Raw genomic sequence first — 15,586 nt, forward strand, 5'->3', positions numbered from 1 at the left:
CAGCGCTAGCCCCTGGTGTAGCGGGAGGTTGGCGGGGCGGGGGTGCGGGAGCCGGGGAGCAGCCGGGGCTGCGCGGCCTTTTAAGGGAGAACTATCTGCCCGGGGCGCGTCCGCCCCCGCCCCGGGGACACCCCCCGCTCCCGCCGCCCTTTCGCCGCCGGGGGATGTTCTGCGAGCACCGGCCCTGCGGGGGCGGCTCTGGCCCCCCTTGAGGCGTGTGCTCCACCGGGGCCGCCGGCTAGGGGGAGAGGGCCCTGGCCGGGGCGCACGGGAGGACCGGGGCCGGCCGAGACAGCAAGCGGGGCGGGGCGGGGCGGGGCGGTGGGACGGTGCGGGGCGGCGCTGGGGCGGTGCGGGGCGGTGCGGTGTAATCCCCGCGCTGCACTGTCACCTCCCGACCCCGGTGTCGCCGCCGGTTCCCTGGGCGCTGCGCGGTGGCGGGAGGGCTGCCCGGCCCCGGCGGCTGCTGAAGGCCGGTTCCGGGCTCCCCCCGGGCACCGCTGTCCCCCGGAGCCGCCGGTGAGCTGTGCGTTCCCTCCAGGTGACGGTGTGTCCCGCAGCCACAGCGCAGCCCCCGGTGACTCTGCCCTGGGCGCCATCCGGCCCCCGGGGACATGGAGGGGGCGGGCGGCAGGGGCCGGGGCGCGGTGGGGGACCTGAGGAGGAGCTGGCAGAGCTGGGCGGACGATCACATCCAGTACCAGCAGAAGAACCCCTTCAGCGGAGAGGCCGGGCCGGCCCCCAGGGCCCTGCCCGCTCCCCGGGGAGACCCCTCCTACGGGAGACCCCCCGAGGGGTCGCGGACCGAGCAGCGGGGAAAAGACGCTCACTCCCAGGTGGGGAAGGAGGTGGAGGAGCTGTGCATGGTCATCAGGAGGACGGGAGAGGTGGGAGAAGACGGACTCGTGAGCGTGACCTTCGGGCGGCTGTTCGAGACCTACGTGACCATCTCCAACAAGGTGGTGGGGATCCTGCTGAGAGCCAGAAAGCACGGGCTGGTTCGCTTCGAAGGTGAGATGCTCTGGCAAGGAAAGGATGATGATGTGGTCATCACTTTGCTGGAATAAGGCTGTCACCACACTGCTGTGGGGTTCCGTTTGGAAAAACGTACCTGGATACCGTCTTGGAAGAGGTTGGAGCTGTGCATGGTCATCAGGAGGACGGGAGAGGTGGGAGAAGACGGACTCGTGAGCGTGACCTTCGGGCGGCTGTTCGAGACCTACGTGACCATCTCCAACAAGGTGGTGGGGATCCTGCTGAGAGCCAGAAAGCACGGGCTGGTTCGCTTCGAAGGTGAGATGCTCTGGCAAGGAAAGGATGATGATGTGGTCATCACTTTGCTGGAATAAGGCTGTCACCACACTGCTGTGGGGTTCCGTTTGGAAAAACGTACCTGGATACCGTCTTGGAAGAGGTTTTCAGTAGGAATGTCACCTCTGCTGCTTGCTGGGACGTGAGCAGGAGAGAAAATGGGCAAGAAGGATGAAAAGTATCTCTGCAAGAATGGCAGAGGTTTGGACAGAAGTCACCAATAAGGCTGGGACGTGAGCAGGAGAGAAAACGGGCGAGAAGGATGAAAAACATCTCTGCAAGAACGGCAGAGGTTTGGACAGAAGTCACCAATAAGGAACCAACCCACCGAGCTGCTGCTAGATTGTCCTTGCCTTGTGATCACCCAGCACCACGTGGACAGCAGTTCCCCAGGTAACTCTGCTGCTTTGGGCTGCGGAAAGTACAAACACTGACTCTGCTGCTCCACACTGACCGTGCTGGCTGTGAGACACTCACTGGGGGCTCTGGATTTGTAAAACACTGAATTGAAAACTTTTATGGGAATTCATATACATCTTCAAAAAAAAGAGCCTGGTATGTAACAGAAGTTTAAATTATATTCACATGGTGAAACTGAGTAAATGGAAGTTACTTTCACGCAGTATCTGAAAACTAACAAATTTACAGAAACATCACAGCAAGGGTATTTGATAGTTCCTAAATTGCTTACATCTTGTGTGCATTTCAGAGAGCTGCACTAGTGCTGGTATTTAATAGTCTATTCTTAGTATCATATCTTCCCCTAATCTTCCATCTCGTTTTTCCTCTGTATCTCACAGTTTTTACCTGTTCTGTGCTTCTGTTGCTGCATCGTACCCTAGAGATCCCAAAGCCCTGCAGCCTTCTTGGTGAATTCAGCTGATTCCCCTTCCTGGAGGTCGGGTGCCACAATGGAAAGATGTGAAAGGCAAGGGACACTCTGCTCAGGGACACTCTGCCTTCCTGAAAGGAAAAAAAAAAGGCTGTAGCAATGTTGTTGACAACAGAACAGCAGTGATCCTGTAGTGCCAAAAGCGTAACTAAAGGTATGGCGGGGCGGTCCCACACCTCCTCTGGCTGAGGTGGTTCTTTCAGAGGATGGTTGTGAGTTCTCCAAACTGGGAGGATCCGTGAGTGAAAACTGAGACTGAAAGATAACCAGTAGGAATTTCCTTCATGGTTATTCCAGGGGAACTTCTTCTATGTTTAAAAAAGAAAAAATAAATATTTAAAACAATCAGGGGCTGTATTTACAATAGTTCCCACCAAGAAAACTTGGGAGGATCCGTGAGTGAAAACTGAGGCTGAAGGATAACCGGTCGGAATTTCCTTCACGGTTATTCCAGGGTAACTTCTTCTATGTTTAAAAAAGAAAAAAAAAAACTATTAAAAACAATCAGGGTCTGTATTTACAATAGTTCCCACCAAGAAAACTGTATAATTAGAAATATAAAGTTCTATTTTTTACCAGTGCAAATAAAAGCTCTTATGTGGTGTTACCTACAGTACTTGGTGGGTCTTAGCATAAGATACTCTTTTGCCTCAAAAGGATATTGAAATTTAATATAAATTATGAACTTGATAAGAGTGATAGATTATTTTATCCTACTTATATGAAAGAACACTACGCAAAAAGCCTAAAAGAACGGGTTTTGGTTTGATGTTGTCATCCAATGGGGATTGGCAAAATAAACCCATGGATTTAATTATCCCTCTGCCTCCTTTTGGTCGTGAAAGGACAGCGCTAGCAGCAAAGGAGGGCAGGGATGGCTGTGCTGCAGCCAGTGTCTCTGGGGGACGGAGCCGGCTGCAGAGGGAGCGGGGAGGGGAGACAACGGGGGGCTCATCCCCCCAGGGTGTTGCTGTGCTGGGAGGCAGGGAGTAGGTGCTGCAGGTGCTGCTGTGTGTCCCTTAGCACCCAAACCCTCCTGCTTCCCAAACACATCTGGGTCCTGCCGCTGAAAACGAGAGGTGTAACTTCTGATCCTAACGCATTTAAAATGCTTTGGGTTTGGAACAGCATTTCTTGCCAGTGACAGGAGACCCCTCCGTGGGTTTCAGCTCCCATCAGACAAAGCCTGGACGGGCATTCGGATTTCAAACTCAATCAAGCTTTTGATAATACAGCCATGGAATGTGGTTTGTTTAATCCTAACAGTTTCCTCAGGCAGTCGGTGCTGCCGTAGCACTCGCAGGAAGCAGTGTCGGGCGGTGTGGGTGCTGCCAGCTGACTGACAGGATCGGCTGCAGAGGGAGCGGGGAGGGGAGACAACGGGGGGCTCATCCCCCCAGGGTGTTGCTGTGCTGGGAGGCAGGGAGTAGGTGCTGCAGGTGCTGCTGTGTGTCCCTTAGCACCCAAACCCTCCTGCTTCCCAAACAGATCTGGGTCCTGCCGCTGAAAACGAGAGGTGTAACTTCTGATCCTAACGCATTTAAAATGCTTTGGGTTTGGAACAGCATTTCTTGCCAGTGACAGGAGCCCCCTCCGTGGGTTTCAGCTCCCGTCAGACAAAGCCTGGACGGGCATTCGGATTTCAAACTCAATCAAGCTTTTGATAATACAGCCATGGAATGTGGTTTGTTTAATCCTAACAGTTTCCTCAGGCAGTCGGTGCTGCCGTAGCACTCGCAGGAAGCAGTGTCGGGCGGTGTGGGTGCTGCCCGCTGACTGACAGGATGGTTGTACCAGGAACAGTAGTGAAGAGACACAGAGCTGAGGGTGTGGGTGCTGCCAGCTGACTGACAGGATGGCTGTACCAGGAACAGTAGTGAAGAGACACAGAGCTGAGGCCGTGTGTGGCCTGAGCACCCCGAGATGCGAGTCCAGCTCATGCAAACTGACTAGTGCTTAATTAAGGCTGGCCCAAGTAGTTAAATGACAGGATTCTAGGCTATATAAGCAGTTGGTGTTGGGTGCCCACGTGGCCTCTGTGCCCCCCCCTCCCGCTGCTGGGTGGTTTAAGCACCAGAGCACAGCTACAGGAGCTTCACACACACCCCCGGGCAGAACAGAGAGCAGCAGAATAAGCCCCAGGGAAATGGCTTACCAATTTTATCAGCAACTATGAAAAGCTTGCCCTATGGTGGTACTTGGAATAAAACCAAGGATTATTATCAAAAAGATTAGTTATAGAGGGATGGCTATATAAACAATCATAGAGCCAAATTCCCTACCTGCCAGCTTTAGCTGAGCATTCTGAGGAGTGACCGAAATCTTTCCGTGTGCCCATGAAATGGTTCTGAACACCAAAAAGCTGCCAAACTGGGTCAGGCTGACAAATCCAACCTCCTGCTTCCAGCTACGGCCAGTATTTCAAAAGAAGTCTGAAAGACAGATAATACAACTGGTCAGTTTGTGCACTGGTACACACCAGAACAAATCCCTCCCAAAGCCTGTGGAGTCAGGAGCACATCGTAGCCCATGGACACGGCTCCCTTCAGCTACCAATTCACAAGCTTTATACAATTCTGCTTCTCCCCTGCCATGTGGGGATAAGTATCTGCAGATGAAACAGGAATTTGAACTTTTCAATAGGCAGCCTTTCAGCAACAGGCCCCCATTGGACTAAATGGAATTTATTAAATTATTTTCAGAAAATTGTAGCACATGAGGTTTTCTAGTACTACAGATCGTTTAGAGTAGTAAGTAAAATCTGACCTTCCAAAAGGTGTTCTTGCTCTGCTCAGTAACTTTCAGCTCTTCAAACCTCTCGTAAATTTCACTTCTTTGTGGCAAACTCCCTTGGTCAGCTTTCCTCCTCTTCTGCTTGAAGCCATGAATTCTGCAGGTTTTTGGTCTGTATGTTGTACAGGGATTTGCCATATTTCCTCTGGTCAAACACTGAAGGCACTTTCAGCACTTCAATAAATATTGCACATCCGTTTGAAATGACAGTACGTGAGGTTTTATGCAGCATTTTATTGTTTGTTAAATTTCAAATATGATTCTCAGGTTTGCTCCCATTCTTATGCTTTTATTTATAACTCACACTTAAGAAGACTTCATAGCAGCCTGGAGAGCTATTACCAGTTTAATTGCATTGAAAATGCTGTCCTTAGTCAAAACACAAACTTTTTTTGATTCTACATTAGCAGCGTTGTACGTGTAACAGTGCCATCCTTCAGAGGGGGCAGATAGCACTTCAGTGCAAAGCAGTGTTCTCTGGGTTCACATCAGGTTGGGAGTTTATGTAAAACAGCTGAGCAAAAGAGCACAAATAAAGCTTTGTCATTCCCAGCCATGCAGTCAAAAAAGCAGCTTTTCTGGGGAGTGCTAATGCGGATGAAGGAACAAGACCCAGGGGCCATGGCTGCGCGGCTTCCCTTTGCCCCTCTGGCCCCCGGGGAGCAGAGCTGCCCAGTAAGTTCACTCTCCAGCCGTATTTTATCGTTCTTTGCTCACTGGGAAGCTCCACAGGTGACTGTGGAGGTTTTGGAGCGATGCGGGGACGCTGCTGGGGACACAGGGATATGGTTGATGGGCTCCGCTCACCACCTCCTCCAGGGGCTGGCCGGGAACTCCAAAACGTACTCGGAGCGCCAGGGCAGGCCCGTCAGAAAATATTTCTTAGCCCAATTAAAAAAATTATCTCCTGAGTCCAAGAATGCTTGTCAATACAGAAGGAAAATGGAACAGGGTTCTGTGCTGAAAACCACTAATGAGATACTGAGCACTCATCTCAGTAATTAACACGGCTCCCTGTAACACTTTGAGGCCCGTCTGCCCCCGTCAGACAAGCTGAATTCCCCATCTTGCCCCTCAGCAACATTTGGAACCTAGATTCTAGCCTGATTTTTACCTTTCCAGTCTTGCTGCCACTAGCAGGACCCTTCTCAAACGCGAGACACGAAGAGGTGCCTGGTGCTGCTGAGGAGGTGCTCCCTGGCTGTGGTGGGGACGGTTCTCCTCAGAGCTGCCCCAGGGTGTGTGCGCTGTGACGGACGGAGCGTTGGCCACACAACAATGGCTTCTGGCCATTGCTGAGCGTCAAGGGCTCCCCTTGCCCCTGCTCTGCCCCTGCAGCAGGTGAAAAGCTGCACATCCCACACCCTACGATGCCAGGCTCACCAACAGACACTGGGGGGTGAGCAGGGGGCAGCCATGGCTGCTGCCCAGCTTGTGGGAGGCCATGAGCGATGGCCCGCGCACCACCTGCCCTGGGTTTTATTTTAGTTTCTCTTTCCTTCATTTATTAAACTGTCTTTCTCTCGACCCATCAGTTTTCTCACTCTTGCTCTTCCCATTCCTTCCCCAGTCCCGGCAGGTCGGGGTGGGGAGGGAGTGAAGGGCTGTCAGGGTCAAACCCCCAGTCAACTGTTTCAGTGCACAGGGAGATCATTCCAGGATTAGCATTTATTCTGTTCATTAATCCTTTTTGACAGCAGTTCGTGTTGGTACTTTAAATATTACATGTCACAGTTAAGTACAGTTACATAAATTAATTACAAATCAGAACACACACACAGCATTGACTCTTGAAAGACTTACTGTTGGGATGTTCCACAAGGCCGGGGCCAGCGCAGACCTCCCCGAATATTGCACAGAAGCAGCCAAAGTTCAGTGCTTTAATTCACGCTCTTCCTACCTAACCTTAGAGATTAAACCCCCAAAGGACCACAAATGACACACAAGCACTAATAACAACAAGACATTGTGAGAAAAGAGAGGTGTCAACTTTTGTGGGTAGAAAACGTTGCTCCTCAGAAAGGTGTGAACTTTCTGAAGTGTTATTAAAGTTTACTGTAAGAATATGACAATTCATTGTATCACTAAGGCAAGAGGTGCTGAGAGGATTGTGTTGAGGGAAGTTTGGGGGTGCCACAGACCATCGTCACCTCAGCTGCACCCAAAGGCATCGGCCACAGACAGGCAGTGAGCTGGGCACCAAGAATGCGAGGGGAGAACTTGCACTCCATGTTTTCTGGACTCTGCCTTAATAAGGCCCTGGAGCGCAGAGCGCCGGCACCACTGACTCCACCACGCAGCAAAGGCCAGCAGACAGCAGGTTCCTCAAACCACCCCTTTATTTATAACTCACACTTAAGAAGACTTCATAGCAGCCTGGAGAGCTATTACCAGTTTAATTGCATTGAAAATGCTGTCCTTAGTCAAAACACAAACTTTTTTTGATTCTACATTAGCAGCGTTGTACGTGTAACAGTGCCATCCTTCAGAGGGGGCAGATAGCACTTCAGTGCAAAGCAGTGTTCTCTGGGTTCACATCAGGTTGGGAGTTTATGTAAAACAGCTGAGCAAAAGAGCACAAATAAAGCTTTGTCATTCCCAGCCATGCAGTCAAAAAAGCAGCTTTTCTGGGGAGTGCTAATGCGGATGAAGGAACAAGACCCAGGGGCCATGGCTGCGCGGCTTCCCTTTGCCCCTCTGGCCCCCGGGGAGCAGAGCTGCCCAGTAAGTTCACTCTCCAGCCGTATTTTATCGTTCTTTGCTCGCTGGGAAGCTCCACAGGTGACTGTGGAGGTTTTGGAGCGATGCGGGGACGCTGCTGGGGACACAGGGATATGGTTGATGGGCTCTGCTCACCGCCTCCTCCAGGGGCTGGCCGGGAACTCCAAAATATACTCGGAGCGCTAGGGCAGGCCTGTCAGAAAATATTTCTTAGCCCAATTAAAAAAATTATCTCCTGAGTCCAAGAATGCTTGTCAATACAGAAGGAAAATGGAACAGGGTTCTGTGCTGAAAACCACTAATGAGATACTGAGCACTCATCTCAGTAATTAACACGGCTCCCTGTAACACTTTGAGGCCCGTCTGCCCCCGTCAGACAAGCTGAATTCCCCATCTTGCCCCTCAGCAACATTTGGAACCTAGATTCTAGCCTGATTTTTACCTTTCCAGTCTTGCTGCCACTAGCAGGACCCTTCTCAAACGTGAGACACGAAGAGGCACCCCGGTGCTGCTGAGGAGGTGCTCCCTGGCTGTGGTGGGGACGGTTCTCCTCAGAGCTGCCCCAGGGTGTGTGCGCTGTGACGGACGGAGCGTTGGCCACACAACAATGGCTTCTGGCCATTGCTGAGCGTCAAGGGCTCCCCTTGCCCCTGCTCTGCCCCTGCAGCAGGTGAAAAGCTGCACATCCCACACCCTACGATGCCAGGCTCACCAACAGACACTGGGGGGTGAGCAGGGGGCAGCCATGGCTGCTGCCCAGCTTGTGGGAGGCCATGAGCGATGGCCCGCGCACCACCTGCCCTGGGTTTTATTTTAGTTTCTCTTTCCTTCATTTATTAAACTGTCTTTCTCTCGACCCATCAGTTTTCTCACTCTTGCTCTTCCCGTTCCTTCCCCAGTCCCAGCAGGTCGGGGTGAGGAGGGAGTGAAGGGCTGTCAGGGTCAAACCCCCAGTCGACTGTTTCAGTGCACGGGGAGATCATTCCAGGATTAGCATTTATTCTGTTCATTAATCCTTTTTGACAGCAGTTCGTGTTGGTACTTTAAATATTACATGTCACAGTTAAGTACAGTTACATAAATTAATTACAAATCAGAACACACACACAGCATTGACTCTTGAAAGACTTACTGTTGGGACGTTCCACAAGGCCGGGGCCAGCGCAGACCTCCCCGAATATTGCACAGAAGCAGCCAAAGTTCAGTGCTTTAATTCACGCTCTTCCTACCTAACCTTAGAGATTAAACCCCCAAAGGACCACAAATGACACGCAAGCACTAATAACAACAAGACATTGTGAGAAAAGAGAGGTGTCAACTTTTGTGGGTAGAAAACGTTGCTCCTCAGAAAGGTGTGAACTTTCTGAAGTGTTATTAAAGTTTACTGTAAGAATATGACAATTCATTGTATCACTAAGGCAAGAGGTGCTGAGAGGATTGCGTTGAGGGAAGCCTGGGGGTGCCACAGACCATCGTCACCTCAGCTGCACCCAAAGGCATCGGCCACAGACAGGCAGTGAGCTGGGCACCAAGAATGCGAGGGGAGAACTTGCACTCCATGTTTTCTGGACTCTGCCTTAATAAGGCCCTGGAGCGCAGAGCGCCGGCACCACTGACTCCACCACGCAGCAAAGGCCAGCAGTCAGCAGGTTCCTCAAACCACCCCACATGGCCCAGTTTTGGGCAAAGTCCCTGCTATCCCAAATTCCAATCCGATTGCAGTTATACCAGCCTGCCACACGCTCACTGCACTACAGACCTTTCTCTTGTGGCCGCACCGCTGACTGTCACACAGCAAAGGCCAGCAGTCAGCAGGTTCCTCAAACCACCCCACATGGCCCAGTTTTGGGCAAAGTCCCTGCTATCCCAAATTCCAATCCAATTGCAGTTATACCAGCCTGCCACACGCTCACTGCACTACAGACCTTTCTCTTGTGACTTCATTTGGAAATCTGATTCAGCCAAGGCATTAGTAATCTCCAAGGCACTTCCAGTGAGATCAGTATCAGAACATCTAAAAATTTGGATACTTTTTTCTATCATCGTACAGAAGAGTGATATATTAAATCAATTCCTCTGAACTCTTCACATCTTTGTAAGCATAGAGTAACTAACTTGACATACTGTGTACATAAGGGAGAAAAAAAAAATCTTTAAGTCCAACATACAACCACTTACACGTACATTTAAACTATATTCTATGTTATACAGCATTATCACATCTTAGGCACCTATCGTATTAACACTTACTATGTCACTGTCATGCAAATAAGACAGGTAATACATTAAAGTGGTTTAGCACCAGAAAGACAGTAGTGTATTTTCAGCAATGTGCCTACTCATAACCAGGCTTAAGTAACACATCATACAAATACAGGTGGAAACTAACATGTTTTAGATGTTACTCGCAATCCCAGAACAACGCATCTTTGACAGAACAGCTTGATTCTGCAACAAACATTCCCTTTGGTACCACGTACCTGCTGTTAGTAGTGACTTGCTGCCTTAGTTGTACTAGATTCTGCTGCTACACCCTGCCTTTCGCTAGGAAAAGTGCTCTGTGTGTATGTATGACATATGTATATATACACAAATAAAAATTATAATTAAATACATCGCCTTATTGTCAGAGAAGTGTACAGACTGAAGTACCCAAATGGGAGAATTTGGTTGGCAACTACAAATTCTGCATGTATTTCCTCACAAGGAACTAAAGCTTTTTTTATCCTGGTTATTGGCAGCATGAAACCGTGCAGCCTTAAATGAGAGTTCAAAGACACGGACCAGACCGGCCGGTGACACAGGCTCCCAGTGCTTTAACTGGCAGCACTGTCCTTTTGCAGGCGCTCGATCAGCTGTTCCGCCTGCGGAAGAGAGAAAACAAGGTGTTAACTACACCTGCACTTTGCTGAAAATTCCATCTTAAAAACAGTGAGAGAGCACTCCTGTGTGGTTCCTGTCACCAGACACACATCCCTTTGGTCATGTCACCGTGCTCACACGAACCTTCCTCGCCCCAGGCTATTTGTGCACCAGCGTGTAGCTGGGTGCTGCGTGTGGACCAGCACCAGCCCCAGATCCCCGGGGGGCTCAGGGCAGAGGGACCCTGCCAGCGCTGCCCTCCCAGCCAGGTGGGCACAGGGAGACTAACGGGGGCACTTTGGGGAGAAATCACTTCACCAACAGCCTTTTTTTTTGCCAGTCCCACTGAATTAATCTTTCATTTTGAACTAGTGCTTGAAAGGAAGTATCTTAAAACGTGAAAAGCTTAAGTTTGGCACGTTTTAAATACACACAGTAAAAATGCCATCAGCTACTTAAGGCAGGAACAACTTAATGGGAGTTAAGTAGGTCTTGCAGTTTATTTGCAAATAAATCTAGATAAAGCGTGAAGCAAGTGCAAATGAAGTGACCTGAGCCTTGCTTTGCATTCTTAAACAAGTATCACATTCAAGCCATTGTAATTTACAAAAAAAACCACCAAGCCCCAGAACAACTCAAGAACATTTTCCAAGTTAACAACAGGGTGAAATCTCTTTTGAAGCACATACATATCAGACAACCAAAGTTGGCAGAGATCCCCCTGAGCTCACCCCAGAGGGCAGGCAGCACAGCCCCACGCTGCGTGTCGCTCCCCACTCCAGCAGGGACACCGCCGTGTTGAGGGGGAGATGGCAGCAAGGCTCCCAGAGGTTCCTCTGCCAGGGCTGTCTCTGGGCTTTAGAGCAGACAGCCCTCTCTAAGGGGCTGTGCAGTGCCAGGGGACACTGGAGCAACACTGCAGGGACAGGCTCTGTGCTGCAGCAAAGCAGCCAGAGACCTTCCAACAGCGATTCGGGCAGTAAAGCTCCCTCTCACTGCTCATCTCTGCTGACATACACCAGTACACACAGTGCTTTTGTAACACAGACGCGGGGTTCAGTCTAAAGATGAGAAAATACGTGTGAAATGATAAAAGCAATCCTTAGGTGGCCGTGTTTCTCACCTAAACTGGCTGAAGCAGGGCATGTACAACACGTGGCCCGTCACACTCATACATCCTCTCCCATTAAACAACAAACTCTTGCCAAGTGTCCTCAGAAGCACATCGTGTTACCCTGAGCTACGCCTTAGATCCCAACTGCTGGGAAAGCTGTTGTCACTCCATTGCAAACACTGAAGTTACATTTTACCATTGTGTTTTCTCAAATACTTAATGCAAAATGTAAATCACAAACACTGAAGTTACATTTTACCATTGTATTTTCTCAAATACTTAATGCAAAATGTAAATAATTAATAATTATAGTAACGACACAAAAAATTGCTCAAAGAATGTTTGGGCATACTTAAAATGTTAGAAAGATGTCACATTTTCAGCTTGCAATTGCAAACCTCCCAAAAAGCCCATCCACATCACACTTACCGTGATAAACCAGTAGGAGTTGAGCCTGTAGACGAGCCTGGAGAGGAATCCCAGCTGGCTGGCGGGGGCCAGGACATGGAGGTGCAAGTGGGATATTGAGCAGAATGGAGGCCAGTGGAAACCCATTCTTCAGGAAAGCAAAACAAGTAAAAAACACCAGTGTTGTTAATTCAGGAAGAATTGGGACATCACAATTTAGTGACCATCACCACCTGGATGAAGAACTCAACTCATCACACTTTCCTCATACATAAAGGCAGGAACAAAAAAAGGCTCTTTGTTTCCTGAGAGTGTAATGAAAGGATTCTCAAAAGCCCATTAACCTCTTCCTTCACCTCTCTATACTTAAGATACGTTTTTTTTTAAAGGGTGGTTTAAAAAATATCTTAAATGTATAATTATCTGATTTTCAGCTAGAAAGACAACAGTCACTAGATCAACGTAGTTACGTAGTTTCTACCCATTTCAATTGCAAAGGCCAATTGTGCTCCCCACGCTCTGCTCTGCTTAAATCATGGTACCACTTTGGCTACCAAAGGCACTGATTTCTTCAATAACTCATACTGCAGTGTTTGCCACCATCTCTAAAATAGCTTTCTGAGAAGTAAAACACATACTCAATAAACACAGAAGGTTTCCACCACATACTCCGATTTTCAGCTAGAAAGACAACAGTCACCAGATCAGCGCAGTTTCTACCCATTTCGATTGCGAAGGCCAATTGCACTCCCTACACTCTGCACTGTTTAAATCATAGTACCATTTACTTTGGCTACCAAAGGCACTGGCTTCAGCCAAAGGGCACAGCACGGAAATCAAACAGTGACTGAAGCACCAGGCAGTGCCCTGCCTGAACAGGACAACGTCTCCCTCTCCTGTGGAACCCTGGATTTAGAGCCTATTTTCAGCACATCATTATGGAGCATCCCCCTAGATGAGTTGTCTGAAGTGCCCTAGCTATCCCAGGTGTGGTCAAGAAAGAGTCTCAGGGCTGGACACAATCTGTGCTGGTGGTTCATCAGAGAACAAGAGCCTGCATTCAACGCCAGCACATTCTGCTTAAGAAGTTAGTACGGGAATGCAGACCTGATTTCTCCAATAACTCATACTGCAGTGTTTGCCACCATCCTAAAATAGCTTTCTGAGAAGTAAAACACATACTCAATAAACACAGAAGGTTTCCACCACGTACCTTATATCGTTCAAGTCATTAAAATTATTTTTCTGGAGGACAGCTTTTCCAACTTCCATCATTCTCTTCACTGTTAAATACAAATAAATTTCATTTAATGTTTAAGTAATATTTTATATATCGTATTTCATCAATTTAAAAAAGGTATTCTCCAGAATATTAATTTCAACAAACCAATTACATTGAGATCACAAACATGGGTTTTTCCAAATGGAAATACTGTCACTACTCATCACCAAAGACTGTCAGGACAGTGTTGTACAACATTGACACTGTTATCTATTTCCACACCAATGATGCTTTTAAGTGTGGTGTTAGTGTGATAACTTTGGCCAAAGGTAGGGTAACACCACACCCCTATAACAACACAACAAATACTGATTGGCCAGAGTGACCATGTTTACACTCATTCCAGTGTTACGTCTCCACAAGCTACAGGACTTTGACCTCAGCCTGGTGTAAGTTAGGAAGTTTCAGAGATGGTACACAAATTCAAATTAAATTAGAATAAACCCCTCAATCCTACTCACTGCTAGGACAAAGTCTCATTACTGTATCACTGAGAAAAGGCCCAACCCTAATACAAAAACACCGAGGAATTGTCTCGAAGCCAAACGCACACAGAAGTTGTTTCTGGAGAAATCTACCCTGTGTTTAGAAGGGAAACACACTGATGCAAGATTTGCAACACCCAACTATAACTCTTTTCTTGCATCTCCTGCAAATTGGCCTAAGACAGAATCTCTGCGTGCGCGTATGGCTGTCGTTTCTTCTGTTACTCAACACACTTAGCCAGGCATTTCCTATGAAACAAATTCCAGGACAATGTTTTCATAAGAAAAGAAGAAAAAAAAAAAAGGAAAAAAAGCACCTATCAATATTAATCATAACTTTGATAAGAACCCGGTTTATCTTTTTTATCTTTTCCAAAGTTATTGGAAGTTTACTGGAAAACCATTTCCTTTTATCTTCTCTCATTTTCCCCCGAAAAGTAATGTAGCACTTGATTATTTTAAAATAAACATTTTATAAAATTCTCCTATAATGTTTCATATAATTTAAAATTGCATAAATATTTAAGAAAAAGCAATGAAGCAGCACATAAACACCTTCAAAATAAAGCTGTGGTTCCAACAAAGTGCGGAGGCATCTATACTCCATGCAAACAAAAAAGATTCAATGCACTGGTACAACGTTTTTACAGAACTGCACAAAAACCCTGACCCATTCCAGGCCAGCTCAGGGTAGTTCCCAGAAGGGTAAGTCCCTACACACCCCCCACCCCTGTTTCCATGGTTACGCCCTCAACCAAATGGTGCTCAGCGGTGTAATTTGCTCGACAACACACTGTTTAGGACTGTGCTGAGCTGTTTCCTTTAGGTCAGCACACCCTGGAGCCTCACCTAGAGGGACGTGCTCTGCCTTCAGCGTTTTGCAGTTCCCCATGTGCTCCACCGGCACCACCAGGTAGTGGTGGGGGGCGCTGGGACGGATGTCCCTGAAGCAAACCAGGTCTTCGTACTGAAAAAGGACGCAAAGGCATTGAATGGGTCAACACTGGCAAAGAGGGGGTGGCACAGTGCCCCTTCCCCACACCGACGCCACACTGCACACCCTGCCAGCCGCAAGCAGCGAACCCCCCAGAGCCCCCGCAGACACCGGCGGTCCGTGTCCCCAGCCCACCTCTCGCGGGGGGACTCCGGGGACAGCCCCCCGGTTCCCGGCCGCTGTGCCAGCCCTCACGGGCGGATCGCCCCGACCTCCGTGAGGGAGCCGAGGGCCCGTAAGGCCACCCCGGACCCGCCCAGCTGGCCCCCGGGCCAACGTCTCGCCCAGAGGGCTGGCGCCGGGTGACCGCCAGCTCAGGGGCTTCAGAGCCCGGTCCTCCGTCCTCACACCAACCCCCTCGGCCCTTCCCGCCCCCCCGGGGCCCTGCCCTCCCGTAGGCCCCGCTGCCGACCGGCCGGGCCGCCGCCATCCGCAGGGGAGCCCTCACACCGGCGCGGCCAGAACCCGGCTCTTCGTTAAAAACCGGCAACGAACAGCCGCCGCCGCCCGCCCGGGCCCCCAGCGGGGAGCTGGCCGGACCCGCACCGGCGGCCGAGCACAAGGGCGGCAGGAAGGGCGGCAGCAGGAGCTCGGCCGGCGGGACAGGACAGGACAGGCCGCCGCCGCCCGGGCGGCCCTCACCCACCTGGGAGGGCAGCAGCGCCGTGCCCGACTCCTCGCGGCGGGCGATCCTGCAGAACACGCACTTCCCGTCGTAGCTGCC

General features: G+C 49.7%; 2 protein-coding genes across 3 annotated transcripts in view; one reads left to right on the plus strand and one right to left on the minus strand.

Moving 5' to 3' along the window:
• Positions 1 to 395: 395 nt before the first annotated feature.
• On the plus strand, positions 396 to 2,280 carry LOC106896551 (actin-binding Rho-activating protein-like). Of its 2 annotated transcripts, XR_001413640.1 has the most exons (3): positions 396 to 866; positions 1,149 to 1,512; positions 1,604 to 2,280. XR_001413640.1 is itself a non-coding variant. In XM_014956634.1 (2 exons), the coding sequence occupies exons 1-2, from the start codon at positions 615 to 617 to the stop codon at positions 1,347 to 1,349; spliced, it is 453 nt and encodes a 150-aa protein (XP_014812120.1). In that variant the 5' UTR covers positions 396 to 614; the 3' UTR covers positions 1,350 to 1,531. The 2 variants fall into 2 exon arrangements, 1 of the variants encoding a protein (XP_014812120.1); XM_014956634.1 differs by lacking the exon at positions 1,604 to 2,280 and having other exon boundaries at positions 1,149 to 1,531.
• A 6,416-nt stretch (positions 2,281 to 8,696) lies between these two features.
• The window catches only part of HINT3 (histidine triad nucleotide binding protein 3), an 8,157-nt gene continuing 1,267 nt past the window's right edge, over positions 8,697 to 15,586 (minus strand). Inside the window, exons 3-8 of the mRNA XM_014956636.1 lie at positions 15,509 to 15,581; positions 14,718 to 14,835; positions 13,315 to 13,384; positions 12,123 to 12,249; positions 9,643 to 10,581; positions 8,697 to 9,476 (exon numbers count right to left, since the gene is read on the minus strand). Of these exons, the coding sequence (XP_014812122.1) occupies positions 10,534 to 10,581; positions 12,123 to 12,249; positions 13,315 to 13,384; positions 14,718 to 14,835; positions 15,509 to 15,581 (436 nt within the window). The 3' untranslated portion in view covers positions 8,697 to 9,476; positions 9,643 to 10,533. The remainder of the gene's footprint in view (positions 9,477 to 9,642; positions 10,582 to 12,122; positions 12,250 to 13,314; positions 13,385 to 14,717; positions 14,836 to 15,508; positions 15,582 to 15,586) is intronic.

Source organism: Calidris pugnax, unplaced genomic scaffold, assembly GCF_001431845.1.
Source record: "Calidris pugnax isolate Ruff unplaced genomic scaffold, ASM143184v1 scaffold320, whole genome shotgun sequence".
Taxonomy (NCBI): Eukaryota; Metazoa; Chordata; class Aves; order Charadriiformes; family Scolopacidae; genus Calidris; species Calidris pugnax.